This window comes from Acinonyx jubatus, chromosome D1, assembly GCF_027475565.1.
Source record: "Acinonyx jubatus isolate Ajub_Pintada_27869175 chromosome D1, VMU_Ajub_asm_v1.0, whole genome shotgun sequence".
Lineage (NCBI taxonomy): Eukaryota > Metazoa > Chordata > Mammalia > Carnivora > Felidae > Acinonyx > Acinonyx jubatus.
In genome coordinates this window covers 34,730,437-34,748,526 of record NC_069390.1, presented here as the reverse complement: position 1 = coordinate 34,748,526, position 18,090 = coordinate 34,730,437, and the positions used below count along the sequence as shown (strand labels likewise).

Here is an 18,090-nt window from a genome sequence, read left to right as displayed (position 1 = left end):
TCTCTCTCTGTCCCTAAAATAAATTAAAAAAAAAAGAATAGTGTTTACTTGAAGGATTGATAGTTGGATGAAGTGGACTAATTTCATGAGAAGAAAGTATTAAATATGGAAAATTAAGTAATAATCCTACACATTCTCCTTACATTGGAAGCCTATACTAATGGAGCCTTTAAGCTATTCCATTTATTTTCAGCTTCCTGTACTCATATTAATAACAATTCATGCATTTGGGGGGCTTATGTAACTTCCAAATTCTTTTTCCTGTTTTTTTTTTAACCTCATAACTCTATACCATAGCATTAGTTCAGATTCTGATCTCAGCATCTTTGACCCCAAATTATAATCAAACCTATACTTGCATTGCTTCACTTTCTAGCATTGGTCTAAGTTCTTGATGCCTGAACTGTACCCAATATCTTAGTAGCCCAGTTGTGATTGCTTTGAAGGAAAAGCCTGAGCCATTTCCCTTATTCCAAACAACTTTATCGTATTGACCACAATTCTGAAAAATGAGGCCTGTGAATTTACATTTGGCTGAGAGGTAGAAGGAAGGAAAGGTGCAGGACACAGATTATTTCTCAGTAAAGATGGACTGACCCTTTGTTCAGAATGTGGAGGATGGAGGTACAATCTGCTGGGTTGATGGAAGTTCATCCACAAGATGGTGCACACTGCTTATCTTTGTTTATAGATTTTCTACCTTGAATAAAAATGTTAGATATTATATTTTCACAGAAAGGATAGAATAATAGCTTTTGTTTGACAGATTATATGTCATGTGCTATAATCTGTCATACTTTGTATTTCAAACTCTATTATGTTTTGGACCTTTATTGTGTGTGTGTGTGTGTGTGTGTGTGTGTGTGTGTGTGTGTTGTGTGTATGTATTATTTCAACAATATAAGAATTGACCCATATTACATAATCATTACTAAATAATGTAGACCTAGAAAATTCTGGAGGCTGGGAGGGGGGTAGATAGATTCTACAAGAAAGGAGGACTGTTGTTTTTTTGTGAGTACTTTACCAAAAGTGGAAGAATAAGGATGTATTGACTATTTCAAAACAATAAGGATGTAGTGACTATTCTGAAACACCAGCAAAGAAACATGCGTGCATTTGTGTATTCTTCATCATTTTTTTAATATTTATTTATTTCTGAGACAGATAGACCATGAGTGGGGGAGGGACAGAGAGAGAGGGAGACACAGAATCCCAAGCAGGCTTCAGGCTCTGAGCTGTCAGCACAGAGCCCCAGGCGGGGCTCGCACTCATGAACCCTGAGATCATGACTTGAGCCGAAGTCGGTCGCTCAACCGACTGAGCCACCCAGGCGCCCCTCTTCATCTTTTTAATTATATAGTTATTTATAAATGCAATGTGTGTGCCTTTTGGTTCTTTTGTAATTCTCTCAAGCTTTGTGAACTTGTGCTTCACGGTTATCATTCAGATGTGACTGATAACTTAGATTAGACTAGCAATAGCTACAGCTAAAAATGGGAAAGAAATACAGGTGCCATAGGAACCAATTACAAAAAGGATATAATACAACAGAAACAGCAGCCACAAAAATGGAGCCAGATGCTCATGCATTTAGAGTTTGCTTGAACGTTATTTTATGCATACCACTTCATTAGGTGGAGTGTTGCTGCACATGTCCAGCATTATATCTTTGTAGATCAGACGTCACCTAGATAGGGAGGTCAAGTCACATGATAATTTAATGGACTATAAAAAGCTTTACATGTTTTCTGAGACCATACAAACCAGAAACTGCTTTTTCATAGAATAGATATAGAGAGAGAATAGAATAGCATTGTTCCCAAATCCTAGAGACTTGTGCTATGATCACTCCCATAGGGCCCCTCCAAAGCCTTCATGTAGCATCCCTATTCAATATATAGACTTCAAAAATACTCATTATCTTCAAAGTTCATATGGCCCATGTAGCAGAATTGCTTGCCCAGCAGCCAAGATCCATTAATAAGACTTTGTGCGTTGAGTCCCACTTTTGGGTTCCTTAGCAAATGAATTGAAATAGCATGCCCAAAAGGGGCACATGGTCCTCTAAAATTCAAAGGGGCTCGCTAAGGATTATGTTATCCTGCACTTAGAAGAGATATATCTATAATATAATAAATATATCCGTATATAAGTATATATGTATATATAACTGTATATATATTATATATATCATATATATAAACTTTATCAATGTGAAAGGCCATTGAATTTCTCCACATTTATTTCCTACCCTTAAGTACACATATATCTTACGAAGGTTTTTTTTTAATTTATTTATTTTTGAGAGAAACAGAGAGAGAGAGGAGTGGGGGAGGGGCAGAGAGAGAGGGAGAGAATCTACAGTGGCTCCACACTGTCAACACAGAGCCTGATGTGGGGCTCGAACTCACAAACCGTGAGATCATGACCTGAGCTGAAACCAATAGACACTTAATCAACTGAGCCACCCAGGCGCCTCTTATCAAGGTATTTAAGCTTGTTATTACTCCTGCTCATCAATGCAATCGCCATGACATTACCAATATAAAGGATACACATGATGTATGAAATAGAGAAGAGATCAATGCCCCTGTGGCTAGATTATGAAATAATTGATACAGCTCTGAGGTAAGAGAATGAAGCTGTGTTATTGGATCTGCTAGCTGTATGCAAACTGTTTCTTGTGTCCTTACTAATAGGCACAGAAGAAAAAAACACATTCACCAGATCAATACTTGAATATGAGGTGCCAGGATGTGTTGATTTGCTCCAGCAAAGAAATTGCAACTGGAGCAGCAGTTGAAATTGAAGTCACCACCCGATTAGGTTTACAATGACCTACTCTCTTTCTCCAAGATCCATTTGTTGCTGGCACAGAAAAATAAGCAAGGGAAATTGAAACGTGAGCAGAATCACCAACCTTGCATAATTCAAGTTTACAATGGCGAAACTAATCAATCCCTCTAGAAAAGCAAATCTAGGGGCTTCTACATTTCCTTTTCTTTCATAGTAGCTTATTCCACAGGTCAGGTAAGGAAAGTAGGGTTTCTGCTATTTTCTGGATATATCTGTTTCAACTATGCATATCAGAATTAAGAAAATAAGTATAGCCTGGGGTTGGGGGTCTCACTGCATCCACTATGACTTGGGCCTGAGGTGGTTCTGTTTACAAGATTCCAACAACACCTTGTGCTGACTGGTGGACCTCAGCAGCACTTTTGATTTCAGGAATTAGTGTTAGTTCACAGTGTCCAATTATCTCTGAATTCTGGTTAATTGTCCTTTCCTAAAGCATAACCACCATGATGTCTGATGAAGATTCATTGGGGAAAGACTAACAAAAGATTTATAGAATACGTTTCTTGGTAGGGCAGTACTCTTTCCTCAACAATTGCTCAACCTTCCTTTCTTTCTAAGTGTTATGATTTGTAAACTGATTCAAACCTAGAAAATGGTACAGGAGCCAGAAGTCTCTACCCTGATCATTTTTTTAAAATTTTTTAAGAATGTTTTATTTTGAGACAGAGACATAAACAGTGAGAGAGAGAGAGAGAGAGAGAGAGAGAGAGAGAGAGACACTAAGCATACACACATGCTAGCAGGGGAGGGGCAGAGAGAGGAAGAGAGAGAATCCTAAGCAGGTTCCGCACTGTCTGCACAGAGCCAGACTTGGGCTCAATTCCACGAACCATGAAATCATGACCTGGACCAAAATCAAGAATCAGATGCTTAACTGACTGTGCCAAGCCACCAAGGTGCCTCTCTACCCTGATCTTTTAAGTAGGACTTCTGTTCATTGAACTTTGGACTTTCAAGTAAAAATTTAATATGCTGCTCATCTATTTCAGTTCCAGGGATACCATGATATGTTAGCCAGAATTAAAGATCTCTTTAGGTTTCTGCCACCCAGTAACCATTACACAACCTGTCTCCGGCAGTTAAGTGTAGGTCACTTTCCTCCTACAACTCCAGTACTTATCAGCTCCATTAAATTCTGGTAATTCATTTGATAACAACCATTTCCACTATCACTACTGGCCTGTAGAAACTACCCATTGCAGAACTCATCAAGAATATTGGTGTTCCACTTACAATGTATGCTTTTACACCTTGATTAAGAGCTTATCCTCCTCCAAGAGACAAAGTTAGGGGTTGAGTAAGCAGATGCCATATGATATACCTGCCCTGGTATTCCAATCTCTAAGTGCTTTGGAATTCTCTTCTCTAGAGCAGGAGTATTTAATAAAATCTCCTGCCATGATGGGAATAGTCTATATATGTGTTATTGCATATGGCAGCCACTAGCTCTATTTGGCTGTTTAACTCTTGCAATATGGTTAGAACAACTATGAAATGGAACTTTAATTTTACTACTTCTAATTAACCTTAATTTGTTTATTTTCTTTTATTTCTTTTAAAATTTTATTCACATTAAATAATTGTGCTTCCCAATAGGAAACTAAAATAGCAATAAATCCCATTAGTATGTATGATTTATGTGTGTTTATTTTGAAAACAATGTTATAGAATTTATTTTTTGTTAAGACCCTGTAATTTGCTCTTTGTGATAGAGGTATACAAAGTGCTGGTCTAAGTTCAATCTGTTTTGATGCCTTAATTTTTTGGCTGCCACAGTATTTATTCATTTTTTATTACTTTATCCAATTTTTGATATTTATTCACTTCTATTTTATTTTCTAAAATTGCAATCACCTGTAATATTGTAGTGTAATATTATTTTAATAAGCAAATGTATATAACGCTATCACATTGGAAAGCACAACTTCATAGTACAGAAAGGAAATACTGGCATCTCAACTTTTTTGGGCGTAAGTTATATCTGAGTCCATGTTTCAGGCAGCCAACCAAGCAGACTCCCAGCTGCTTGAGCAAATACACTGATGTCAGACTCTCTGATTACTGCACTCCTCTCAATAATATCTGTTTAACCCAAAATTAGGTTCATCCTGACTTAACAACCTTAAAATCCATTATGCCTTTTAATCTTGTCAAATCAAGGAACCAATTCCAGATTTCTAGCATTTAGGTTCTATTTTCCAGGGAGCACTTCTGGTGGTAACCACTGTTTTAGTCAAGCTCCAGTCAGAGAAGCAGAGTTACAGTATCACTGTATTATGTAGTAAGAGATTTACTTTTAGCAATTAGACCTTAAAGTTACTTGAAAAACTCTGGACAGGAGAGCTGGAGGTTCAGAAAAAGAGTAATTAACCTGACTGGCTTAAGCACTCGCTTAGATGGATGCATTGGAGCTTACCAGGAAATGTGAGGAGCCAAGCACATTCAGTCACTGAAATACAATCATGAAGGGTAGGTAGCCTTTGGATTTGTCTATGGGAAGCTGTTGACTGGTTAGTTATCACCTCTGAGGGTCTGCAGGCAAGTGTCTGGTGGTGGAATGAGAGTCCCTATTTGTCAGCCAGGCAAACAATTGAAAATATGAGGAGGACATGGGCAGAAGAGAGAAAAGATGGGGCGAGTTACCTGGGTGGCCCAGTTGGTTAAGCGGCCTACTTTAGATCAGGTCGTTACCTCGAGGTTCACGAATTCAATCCCACTGTTGTTAGTGCAAAGCCTGCTTCGGATCCTCTGTTCCCCTGTCTCTCTGCCCCTTCCCCTTTCATGCTCTCTCTCTCAAAAATAAATAAACATTAAAAAAATTTAAGAAGAGAGAAAGGATGAACTAAGACTTCCTGGGTCCTCTCCAACTGCCTATCACCATATCTGATGGTGAAAACCTCAGATTAATGATGACTGCTTCATTTACATCTTTCAAAAATCATTGGAGCTTCTCTCCTGGTCAACTCTAACCTGAGAACATACTCGTGGTTCAGAAAAATGCAATTTCCATCTTGGTTGACATTAGTTAAAACCAACGCACTTCCCAATTTGAATATATACTTCATGGATTAACAATAATATATCCAAAACAATATCCATCTCAGAGTTTTAATGAATAATTGATCATAATTGACGAGACCTGAGGAGGGAAAGTTAGTGTATGATGTTAAAAACTACCAACTATATTTTTCTTTAATAACACTGATATGCCATAATTCTGTGCTCCCTACTGTGAAATAGTCTCTGCATTGACGTCACTGCAATGCTTAATGCTATTCTGATCATATTCACTAGTCTGCAAAAGCTTTATAAATTCCTGATTTATAGAAATCACATTCTATAAGTGTATTTTCACTTTATAAAGTCTCCTCTGATAATAACTGATGAGACGCAAATATATGCACCTAATTAGAGCCAATGACATTCTTTCTTCTGGGAGACTGGAGTTAGGGTGAAGAGAGACTGTGTCCTTCTAAAGTGAATTGCAAACTCAGGTAAGTAAAATATCATGATCTACCCAGACAAGCAAAGTGAATCATTCTGTCCTGGAGTGAGAAAAACAGATGTAAAACTCATTTGCTGTGTGATGTGGAATATGAAGAAAAAGAAATATTCCTCAACACTTTTTAGTCACTAATTTTATTTTCTTTCTGAGGTTCATTTCTTTCCTAGCTTTAATGTAAAACAACTGTCCCACCACACTGCCATGAACTCACTTGCTATGCTTAGGCTAACTTGGGATAGTTTCTATTAAAACTAACTAATATGGTCTCCATATTTAAATTCCTCCATGGAACATTATAACATCAGCAATAATCAGGAAATCATTTATCAATTCATTTTTACTCACAGTAGAGTACTGTCTAATATAGTTCAGCAATGCCCATTTCTCAAAATTGCCAGTGTATTACAGCTTCATGAACATAGTTCAGAAATGCTATCATATGTACAAAGAAAAGCAGGATTAAATATTCCATATCAGTGAATCAGTGAAATGCAGTGGTTAAAAGAGCAAAAGCTAGAGCTAGACGGCCTCGAGTCAAATCGTGGTTCTTCCTCTTATGAGCTGTGACTTTGGACAACTTATCTTCATTTCTCATTTCTCTTATATGTCAAATGAAGATTTTATAAGAGTGTCTACCTGATAGGGTTGTTGTGATCATTATTTGAGGTAATACATATAATATATAAAGCATATGGTAAACACTTAATATGTATTAAATAATGTTATTAATAGCTATCATGTAATCCTATATCTTCAATATGAACACATTTTCCCTCATTTTGAGAGAATAATTTTATAATAAAACTGTATCTACATGGTGTTTCAGGATCATTATTTTATAGAGACAGGATGGCATTTCTCAAGTTGAACAAAAGCTACTTTTTTACATTCTTTGTGCTGACTTCCAGTAACTTACAACAAAGATAAGATTACAAATCTCCTCCTGGATCTTGAGTCCCAATTATGTTGAAACAAAAGCCTTTGAAAATAGGAGGATAAAAATGGCAATTTCCCAATTTGTTCATTGGACAAACCATGTTCCTTAGCTGTCTTATCACATATTAAAATGATGTTTGAGTCTTTTGTTTTGACAAGAAAAGAGTAGTGGAAATACAGAAGGATGGGCAGCAGCTCTGAAAGAAAGGAAGAAATAGAGAGAGAAAGAAAGAAAGAAAGAAAGAAAGAAAGAAAGAAAGAAAGAGAAAGAAAAGGAAAATTTTATTTTGAAGAATATGTCCGAGTAAGTGTCAAAAGAAGACTATCTAAAATTAGGAAACTAGCGTATAACTTTCAGGAAGTTGCATCTAAGGCACCTAAGAGCAAGGAAGAGGAACAACAGAAACCGTCTTCGCCCGGGCAGCTCCTACTGCAGAAAGGCCATCAGGACATGAGCTCACGCGGCCCTGGCCCGTATCCCGGACATGCCCTCTGTGCAAATAGCCACCAAGAGGCTGATCAGTTGTCCTCACCCTGCAAGACGACGACGGCACTTCCCGATCACAACACACAATTGGACGCCAATAGGATAATCATCCCTAACAACATAGCTATTTATATTGTTTGTAAAGTAATATCTGTATTATATCTCAGGTCATTTGATAATCATTGCTTTCAATCTTCTCTAGTCTAGAAATCAGTGATGCTTCCAAAATCAGTGATATGCAATATTTTTGTCCATTCTTACCATAGATTGCTCATAAACTAGTATACAAGTATGAGGGTGTCTGTAAATAGTTCTAAGTTAAGACTGAATCACTCAATGGAAGGCTTTGTTTGTTTGCTGTATTTGTATCTCTTCATGTGTATCTATAAAACTTAAACTTTCATTGTGGCTTTCTTAATACCTCCATCTACACACTTAATCCTCTTCTCTCTAAATACGGTAAAATGCATCAGATGACAGGAAAACAAGAAGATAAGGCAGCTGAGAGCTATGTATTTTTAACAATTCCCACTTCCAGAAACCCTCTGAACAGTAATGTGATTTTCATCTCCTTAGACAATTTTGTAGGACTCCTCCCTATAGATAGGAGATATCAGATACTAGCACCAGTTTCCACAGCTCAAAGGGGCTTTATAGACTACATTAGAAATAACACAACTACTCAGCCAGAGAAAATAATGAAATCTTGTCATTTGCAATGACGTGGATGGATCTAGAGAGTATAATACTAAGCAAAATAAGTCAGTCAGAGAAAGACAAATACCATATGATTTCACTCAGATGTGGAATTTTAGGAAACTAAACAGGTGAACATAGGTGGGGGGAAAAGAGAGGAAAATCAAGAAACATGCTCCTAACTATAAAGAACAAACTGATGATTACCGGAGTATGGGTTAAATGGGTGATGGGTGTTAAGGAGGACTGTTGTGATGAGCACTGATGTTGTATATCAGTGTTGAATAACTAAATTCTACACCTGAAATTAATATGACACTGTATGTTAATGAATTAAAAAATAGTTTTTTAAAGAAAGAAGTAACACAACAGAGCATGATGTGTGCGTCTGAATTGCCACAAATCCTGGAACCCAGGATCTTACTTCCCATTCTGCACCTGTTGCCACTGCCTTACATTTATGACTTCTCAATAACTAACCGAATTTGTTCACTTGTGATGATACACTCACAATGATAAAAATTAAGGAAAAAATTAGTTGAATCTATGTTGCTGATAAATCAGCATTTACACTGATGAGCTCACCACTGCTTAATTCTGATTCCAAATTTGGGTAAATAAATGCTCTCTACCCACACAGTAGATTGCTAATTTGAGCCTCTGATTTGGTTGAAATCTGTGCAAGATTCTGTGGCTTGACATCAGTTTGCCCTCCATTTGTCATTGCTTCTGAGGAGGCTCAAACCAGAGCCTAACTCATTCCATCGACAAACTAGGAGAATCGAGCTCAGGAAAATCCTCTCAGATCTGCACTTGGGTTAGTTCACTAGCATCATAAATTAGTCACATGAGGGATTGTCAGTAGTTACCCTGCTTACATATGCTTTGACCCAACACTTCTTCCCTACTGTCTTTATTATCACTGTAAATGCCCAATATTCCCTGGGAACAATAGTTTGGCAAAATTTGCCAGGATAAAAACTTTGTGGAGTAGGTGAGTGCTGAATTTGGGGAGGATATTAAGATTTGCTAATTAAGTATTAAGAGTAGTGTGTGTGGCCCTATCCTAGATAATAGATAGTATAGATATTATAGAGAAAGTTATAACTTTTTCATGTTTAACGTTATCTCCCTATTATAGGTGAAAAATAAATATCTTTATATTAATTTGCATTTGATTCAACTTAATATTAGGTCAAGGCAATCACAAGCAATGGGTAGAGATATAAAATAGCAGTACGTCTAACAACATGTTATTTTATTTCACCATCATAAAAAAAAGTTACAGATAACCAGGTCTGTTATGATGAATTTACCACCACTCTTCTCCCTTGTACATCCTGTATATGCAGCTACCATCTTTTGGTTCAAGAGGGCTGCACAAGCTCCAGCCATTGCTTCCATGTTATAGCAGACAGGAGTGAAAAGTCACAAAGGACACACCCGTTCTTATTAGTGTGGTTAGGTGGTCATAACCAAATATCACAGGCTGAGTGGCTTAATAAAAACTATTTTTCTCACAGTTGTGGAGGCTAGAAGTGTAATATCAAGGCGATGACAGGTTGGTTTCATTCTGAGGTCTCTCTGCCTTGTAGATGACCCTCTTATTTCTTTGTCTTCGGATAGTTTTTCCTCCATGTGTACCTCCTCTACTTATAAGAACAGAAGCCATATTGAAATAGGACCAACCGTAAAAACTTTGTTTTATCTTTATTAACTCTTTAAAGACCTTTTCTTCAAGTATGGTTACATTTTGAGATATGAGGGATAAACACTTCAACATATGAATTTTGGGCGCATGTGATTCAGCCTTAATTCCTTCCCTTTAATGATATTTCTCTATAGTTGCACATACTAGTGATATTTGCATTTTATTGACTAGAACATACTCAAATGACTATATATGTGAGACTATGTGACTAAATTAAGCATCCAGATTTCTATTAGTGAGAAAGGAAATGTAAGCAGTTGTTACACAATGCATAGGCATCTCAATCACATATATTATTTAAAAAAAATCACAGCTGAAACAGAACTAAAGACATGATCACTACTTACATACTTTACATGACTAAGAGAATTATTTGGTTACACACAAAAAAGGAGAAAGAGGAGATGAAGGGAAGGAGGAAGAAGAAGGAGACAACTAGTCAGGAAAAAACAAGGGAATGCTCAAAGAAAAAAATGAAGATCCTTGCATCAGAGAAGTATAGCAGAGCAAGATCAGAAGTCTAGACAGATGGACATAATTAATGAGAGCATCTTCAAGGTGTGACAAGTGGAATGGGTCGGATCCCCCAGTTTTCAATCCGATTTCAACCTTGAAAGTTCAAATTCCTAGGTTCAAGACTCTGACTGTGTGGACTGTGACACATCTGAGTGAAGGGCTGGTTGGGGATATTGAGAGAAAGCAATACAACTGAATGCAATGGTGGGTTGGGGAGGGGAAGGTGGATGGGTAGAACAAAATCAATGTGCCCATGATGCTCTTACCAGAGAGACATGAAATAGGTGCTGAACAGGACAAGAAACAAATAAACAAAACCCTACTACTCAAAGCTAGAGATTCCAAAATATACGGCTCCTAAAAACAAGAAGATAATCTAAATATTAAATCCCAGTGCATAGAAGGTCATAAGCATTAAAAATGAGAAATGCCAGTAAAAGGAGCTTAAGCCCTGTGATTGTGAATAATAAATAGGAATTAAATGCAACAAAATTATAATTATATTAAAAGTACTTAGAATTAAATTACTTTTATAAAAATACAAACACATAAGGCATTAATTAAATATCCAAAATTAAAACATTGTTAGAAAATAATGTATATGAGTGTAGTCTTGAGGCAAAGAGGGTAGTCCAAAAAGAGACCTAAGCCTCATACAAGAGAAATAAATGATAGCATAAAAATTGCAAAAGCTTATGTAGTCAACAAACCATGTACTCTCATCTCATTAGAGTCTTCTGTGACAGCTTGTATTTTTTAAGAGGAGAATAAAAGCTAGCAGAAAAAAACACATGAAATCAGAATCAGCCTATGTCTGATCCTATAGAAAATTCTAAAGTTCGTATTTCTGAAGCCCTTCAGTATAGATCTCCAACTTCTATTTGATACCAGTGCCAAATCAAGTAACATATAGCTGTCTTTAAGGGCCTGCTAAGAGGAGGATTTGCTGTTAGCATAAGGGATTAGAGAGAGTTCCAAGCAAGCTATTCTGCCCCGTGTGTGTGTCTCCCTTTTAATAAGTGACTTTGTTAGCTGGTCTTAAACAGTAGAAGTAGGGATTAGGCACGTTGTACAATGTATGCTATATTCAGGAAAGTGAAGTCATTACAAAGTAATGCCAAATCTGAAACATTTCCAGAGAGCATTCTTTTTTTATAAAGTGGAGACTCTTTAAAACAAAATTGATATTTAAGTGTGTCATTGCTATCTTTGATCCCAGCGCAAATAACCTAAAAACGTGAATTGTGCTACTCCTGACTAATTCCGGTGGCATATGGTTTGCCTGGTTTCCATGTTCTGCTTTTTGAATTTTTTGTTAAAAATTTCAAATTAAAATTCCTGCTATAATCATATATACCAATATATACATATACATATGTATGTAAATATGCATATGTATGCACAGAGAGTGATATGTATATACAAATATATAGACACATTATATACCTGTATACATATGCATATAAACACACACACACGTGTTATTACATGTAGGTGATATGCAAATACATATGCATCTCTGCATATGTATTTTTATTTATATATAAACATATATGTACATATATACATTATATATAACATAAATACATAACTACATATTACAAATTACAAATTTCGATATATATATAATTTATGAGGGAAAGAATGTCTTATTTATTTTTCAAAATATCTACCTTTTTCCCACTTGTTTCTGTGAGAAATATTTTCCCAGCCGTAAATGCTTAAATCTTTTTTGATTTGGAATCTGTTTTTGAGAGACCATTTTGTACTTCTGATTCACAGGCCTTCTCCAAAATTGATCTTCTACAGTGGTTTTGTGACAGGCTTCTTCTGAAGCAGGCAAAGAAATAGATGAGATAACGCAACCTTATTTATTTACGAGGATTGTGTTTTCATTGATTGACATCTGAACCCAGAGGAAATATTGTTTCATTTTCCACCAACAGGGTGAATCAAGATTAACTGTCACCTACATTCTCCCAAGTCAAGAATTCTTTTTATCATTCCAAAAACAATAGAATGGTTTCCATTAGCCTGAGCACGAAGCCTGAAGCTTAGTTCCTTACTCCAATTTATCATGATTTGTATATAATTGAGAGGAAACCAATCAATGTACTCTATATTTTTGCTGTTAATTAGTAGACATTCTGGAAACTTCTGTCAGAATTAGAATGTCTCTTAGACTTTTTAAAAATTTTTTCCCTTTAGCTTTTTGGAAATGATGTTACAACTTATTTTCTTTGAAGGTAACTGGAATTCTTTGCTTGGATACTAGCACTCATAGTTGAACATTGTACTACAAAGCTAAAAACTTTTTCCCCACTATTATTTGAATCGTTATAATGGGAGAAAGAAGAATAATTGGTTGTTGTGTCTATTCTGTGACAGATTTTGAAAACTATTTTGAAGTGTTTACTCTTTTATTCTTTAACATTCTTTATATGAAGGTAAAATAACCAAAATCAATCATGTAGAGAAAAAACAACCCTCATTTCCTTGAGGGAATGAAAGATTTAATTATGGTCAAGCTAAATAGTGTTCCAAATTTTTCATATTTAAGGGGAAGATACTCAGACAGTCTCATTTATAAGAGTTATACAACTCAGCTGCTTTCTAGCCAAGTGGTCAGAGTTTTAATTGGTCTTTATCATAACTTGGCCGTGAAAGAAAAAAAAATCCTAACTGAAGACTTTGGATGTCAAAAATGTTCGAGCATTTCAGCTGCCACATGCAATTTGCTGAAATCCATATAACAATTCAGCATGTCTCTAATGCAAGTATCTCAGGAAAAGTTTTTACTTCCAACAATATTAAGGAAGACAACAGAGGACTAACAGAATGAAAGAATACCACGAAAAGGCTGCAAGCAAAAGGCCTGTATTAACCTTTTGTGTGTGTGTCATAAATATCATTACGAGAGGCAGAAATTAGGCAGCACGTTTGTGCGTTTGGGATTTCCTTGTCTTTAGAGAAGGCAATTCATTTTCCCTCACTGATGCCTCAAAAGATTTTTCTTTTTTGTCAGGGTGAAGAAGATAATTCCTAACCAAGCAGCAGCTTTACTTATAGCATACTTAGCAATAAAGTCTAATAAATTCTCAGGCCTCAAATAAAATTTAAATCACCTATTTTGAGGTACCAATTAAATGTGTTTAATTGTTCTACATGCTTGCTACTCAAAGTGTGAGCAATATACTAGAAGCATCCGCATCGCCTAGACAGTTCTTAGGAATGTAAGATCACACTTCCGCCTTCACAGACTTTTTCACAATCTTCATTTAACAAGACCCCCCAGTGATGCATGTGCATATAAGTCTAAGAAACCCTGCTTGACGATATTTCTTCCAAATGCTTATCCAGATCCAACATCTTCATTTACTGGGTAATCAGTACCTCAGGTACCCTCTTTCACTATTGGATAACTCCAATGATTATGGAGATCTTCCTTACATTGAAGCAAAACTCTGCTTCTCTGTAATATACAGCCAGTTGGTCCAAATTCTTAAAGGGCCAATCACAATAAGGTTTATTTCTCTTTCAGGATAGTCTGTTAGATACTTAAATTTATTTCTTGTTCATTTCCTTACTCTTTTCCAATTCCTTTAGTCAGTGCTCACATTACAAAGTAGTTATTTCCCCAGCCATGTTGGATGCTCTATATGAATGCATCTTGATGAGTTGGGAATCAACATATTATCTCTCAATTTAAAAAGCAATACTCCTGTGATCATTGCAGAGTTGAGCAAATGTTGTCTCCTGCATTCTGCACATTCTATTAATGAAAATTACATAATATATCCACATACACTATATAGGTCACAATAAATACTATATACTATATTCTTAGACCACTTCAGAAAATATACTGTAAACATTTTATATTGTTTTTTGAGTAATTGTGCATGTCATATCTTTTTTTTTAAACACTAAGCAAACTCCATTAGATTATGTTGTTGGGAACTTCATGTTTTTAATTTTTTTTAATGTTTATTTATTTATTTATTTTAGTTTTTACATTTATTTTTGAGAAACAGAGTGAGACCAAGCTTGAACAGGGGAGGGGCAGAGAGAGTAGGAGACACAGAATCTGAAGCAGGCTCCAGGTTCTGAGCTGTCAGCACAGAGCCCTACATGGGGCTCAAACTCACAAACTGCGAGATCATGACCTGAGCCGAAGTTGGACACTTAACCGACTGAGCCACCCAGGCACCCCAGGAACTTCTTGGAAAGGACACAGCTCTTACCTTTCAGTCTTACTACCTGCCATAATCTCTAGTACATGTTAGCTTTAAAATATTGATTTCCTTTTTTTTTTTTTTGTCTAACTTTGATGTATAGAGGTAAAATCACATGCATAGTGAACACTGGCATGAATGGAGATTCTGAGTTGTGGACCAGCTTTATCTCACTGGTTATTTGACTTTGAATGAGCTTAAGCCTGTCTGGACTTTGTATTTCTCTGTTGTGAGAGAAGGTAATAGAATCCACTAACTTTCAATAATTTTTTTAAAATATGGATTGTTTTTCTTCTTCAAAGGAAACCTTATGTGGGCCTTACTTGGAACAGAAATCTCATAAAAAGCTAAATTATTCAAGTTAAAGAGGGGGATTGAAGATCCTCCTGGAAAATGGGAAGGAATGTACTCTAAGCTAATATGTATTTCAGTATCTCAAGTAAATATTATTTATGGAAAGCAAAAGCTCTAATATATGTTATAGACTCAGGAATAAGCTTTACTTTTCTACGAAGAAGGACTTACATTAGTTTGGATACCTCTTGTATTTTGAATATCCTCTTATATTCTCTTATTTTGGATCTTTCAATAGTTCACTTATTTCTGTCTCTATTTTTTTTTTAAGTTTATTTATTCATTTTAAGAGAGAGGGGGGAGAGAATCCTGAGCAGATTCTATGCTGCCAGTGCAGAGCCCAAGGCAGGGCTCAGTCCCACGAACCATGAGACCATGACCTGGGCCAAAATTAAGATCCAGACGCACGCCAATAATTCACTAATGTCTTAATGTTTAGAAAGTTGAAATGTGAAACAGAACTCTTTCATAAACATTTTTTTTATTTTAGTAGAAATAAACATGAAATTTACTCTCAAATTTTTAAATATGCAGTACAGTACTGTAAAATATATACACATTGTTGTACAGCAAACCTCTAGAATATTTTTTCCCACATGTCTGTAACTCTATACCCATGAAGCAAAAACTCTGCATTTCCACCTTTCATTTCCTAGCACCTGGCATCCATCATTCTAATTTTGTGCTTTTATGTTCAACCACTTTTATGTACCGCATATAAGTAGAATCATGGAGTATTTTTCCTTCTGCTGCTGTCTTATTTCATTTATCATAATGTCCTCAAAGCTTATTCATGTGTAGCATGACAGGATTTCCTTTTTTTTTTTAAGCTGACTACTATTCCACTGCGTGTCTCTACTGTACTTCTTTATCCATATTCTCCAATGGACATTTAAGTTGTTTGCAGTTCTTGGCTGTTGTGAATAATGCTGCAAAACATATAAGAATGCAAATCATTTCTAGATTTTGTTTTCAATTATTTTGGATAAATACTCAGAAGTAGGATTGCTGGATAATATGATAGTTCTATTTTTTTTTAATTTTTTTGAAGGGGAAGCTCTATACTGTTTTCCATAGAAACCACACCACTTTGCATTCCCACTAATAGTGCACAAAGTTCCAATGTCTATACATTCTTACTAACATTTAAAAAATTTTTCTTTGTATGTCTGTGTTTGATAATGGCCAGTGTGATAATTCATTGTGTGGGGTCATATTTCATTGTGTATCACTAATCACTGATGATTAGTGATATGAGCATGTTTTTATATACTTGTTGACCATTTGTATATCTTCTTTAGAAAAATGTCTACTCAATTTCTTTGTCCATTTAAAAAATTGTGTTGTTTCTTAATATTGAGTTGCATGAGTTCTTCATATATTTTGAATACTAACCCAGTATCATATAAATGGCTTGCAAAATTTTTCCTATTCCATAGGTTCCCCCTTTACTCTGTTGATTATTTCCTTTGATGTGTAGAAATACTTCAGCTTGACGCACTCCCGCTTGCCTATTTCTGTTTTGGTTGAATGCGCTTTTGGTACCATACCCAAGAAGTTATTGCCATGATCAGTGTCATGAAGATTTCTCTCCATGCTTTCTGCTAAGAATTTATAATTTAGGTCTTACATTTAAGTTCTGAAGCCATTTTGAGTTGCTTTCTTTTTTGTACGGTGATAAATAAGGTTCTCATTTCATTCTTTTGCCCGTGAATATCCAGTTTTCCCAGCACCAGTTTTGAAGAGACTATTTTTTCCCCATTTTGTGTTCTTGGCACTCTTGTGAAGATTATATGACTTTTTATGTGCAGGGATTTATTTCTGGGCCTTCTACTCTGTTCTATTGGTCCATGATGTTAGTTTTTATGCTAGTACAATATTCATTTGATAACTGTGGCTTTGTAATATATCTTGAAGTCAGGAAGTGTGAGGCCTCTGGTTTTTCTCTTTTTTCAAAATGTGGTTTTGACTATTTGAGGTCCTTTGTAGCTCCATATGAATGCTAAGATTGTTTTTCTATTTCTTCAAAATGCTATTGGGATTTGGCTAGGGATTGCACTGAATCTGTAGATTGCTTTGGGTGGGGTGAATATTTTAACAATATTAAATCTTCCAATCCATGAACAAGAAATGTCTTTCCATTTGTTTGTGTTTTCCTTAATTCTTGAAACAATGCTTTGTAGTTTTCAGCGTACAGGTCTTTTGCCTCCTTTAAGTTTATTCTCAAGTATTTTACCCTTTTTGTTGCTTTTATAAATGGGATCATTTTCTTAATTTCCTCCCAGAGGGTTCTGATCTGATCTGTATCTGATCATGGTTCTCTGATTATCCATTTTTTCCTATTACCTGCTCATCCTAGTGTCATTGGACAAAATCCTCCTGGGGTGTATTACATATAAAGCATCTTTACAATTCATGACTGCAATCAATGTCAATACAGCTCACTCTCATCCATTATACTACAAAGTCAGAGGAGAAAAGAAGCTGATGTTACTTGTTTTGGGTTGCAGTCACTTATTTCTTAAGGATGTCAGAAAAATCAAATGTATTGGGATATTTCAATCCTGGAAACTAGTAGAAACATTTTCAAATGAATGTTATTTTCTTGTGATTTAAATTTGGTTAACACATAACTTTAATAGTGTTTTGAGTTTTCCAGAGTGTGTCTTGTTTTGCAAAGTTTCTTATTGATGCCTCCCTTGGAGATGCAAAGACAGCAATTTGCATCCCCCAAACAAAAAGACCATTTAGTGTAACTAGACCCATGAATATTAGAAGAAAATGTAAC

General features: G+C 35.7%; 1 protein-coding gene across 1 annotated transcript in view; it reads right to left on the bottom strand.

Annotated features, from left to right (window-relative positions):
- The window catches only part of LOC106977252 (uncharacterized), a 38,502-nt gene extending 28,612 nt beyond the window's left edge, over positions 1–9,890 (bottom strand). The window contains exons 1-2 of the mRNA XM_027072676.2: positions 9,803–9,890; positions 7,711–7,856 (exon numbers count right to left, since the gene is read on the bottom strand). Coding sequence (XP_026928477.1) covers positions 7,711–7,856; positions 9,803–9,890 — 234 coding nt within the window. The remainder of the gene's footprint in view (positions 1–7,710; positions 7,857–9,802) is intronic.
- Positions 9,891–18,090: the final 8,200 nt, after the last annotated feature.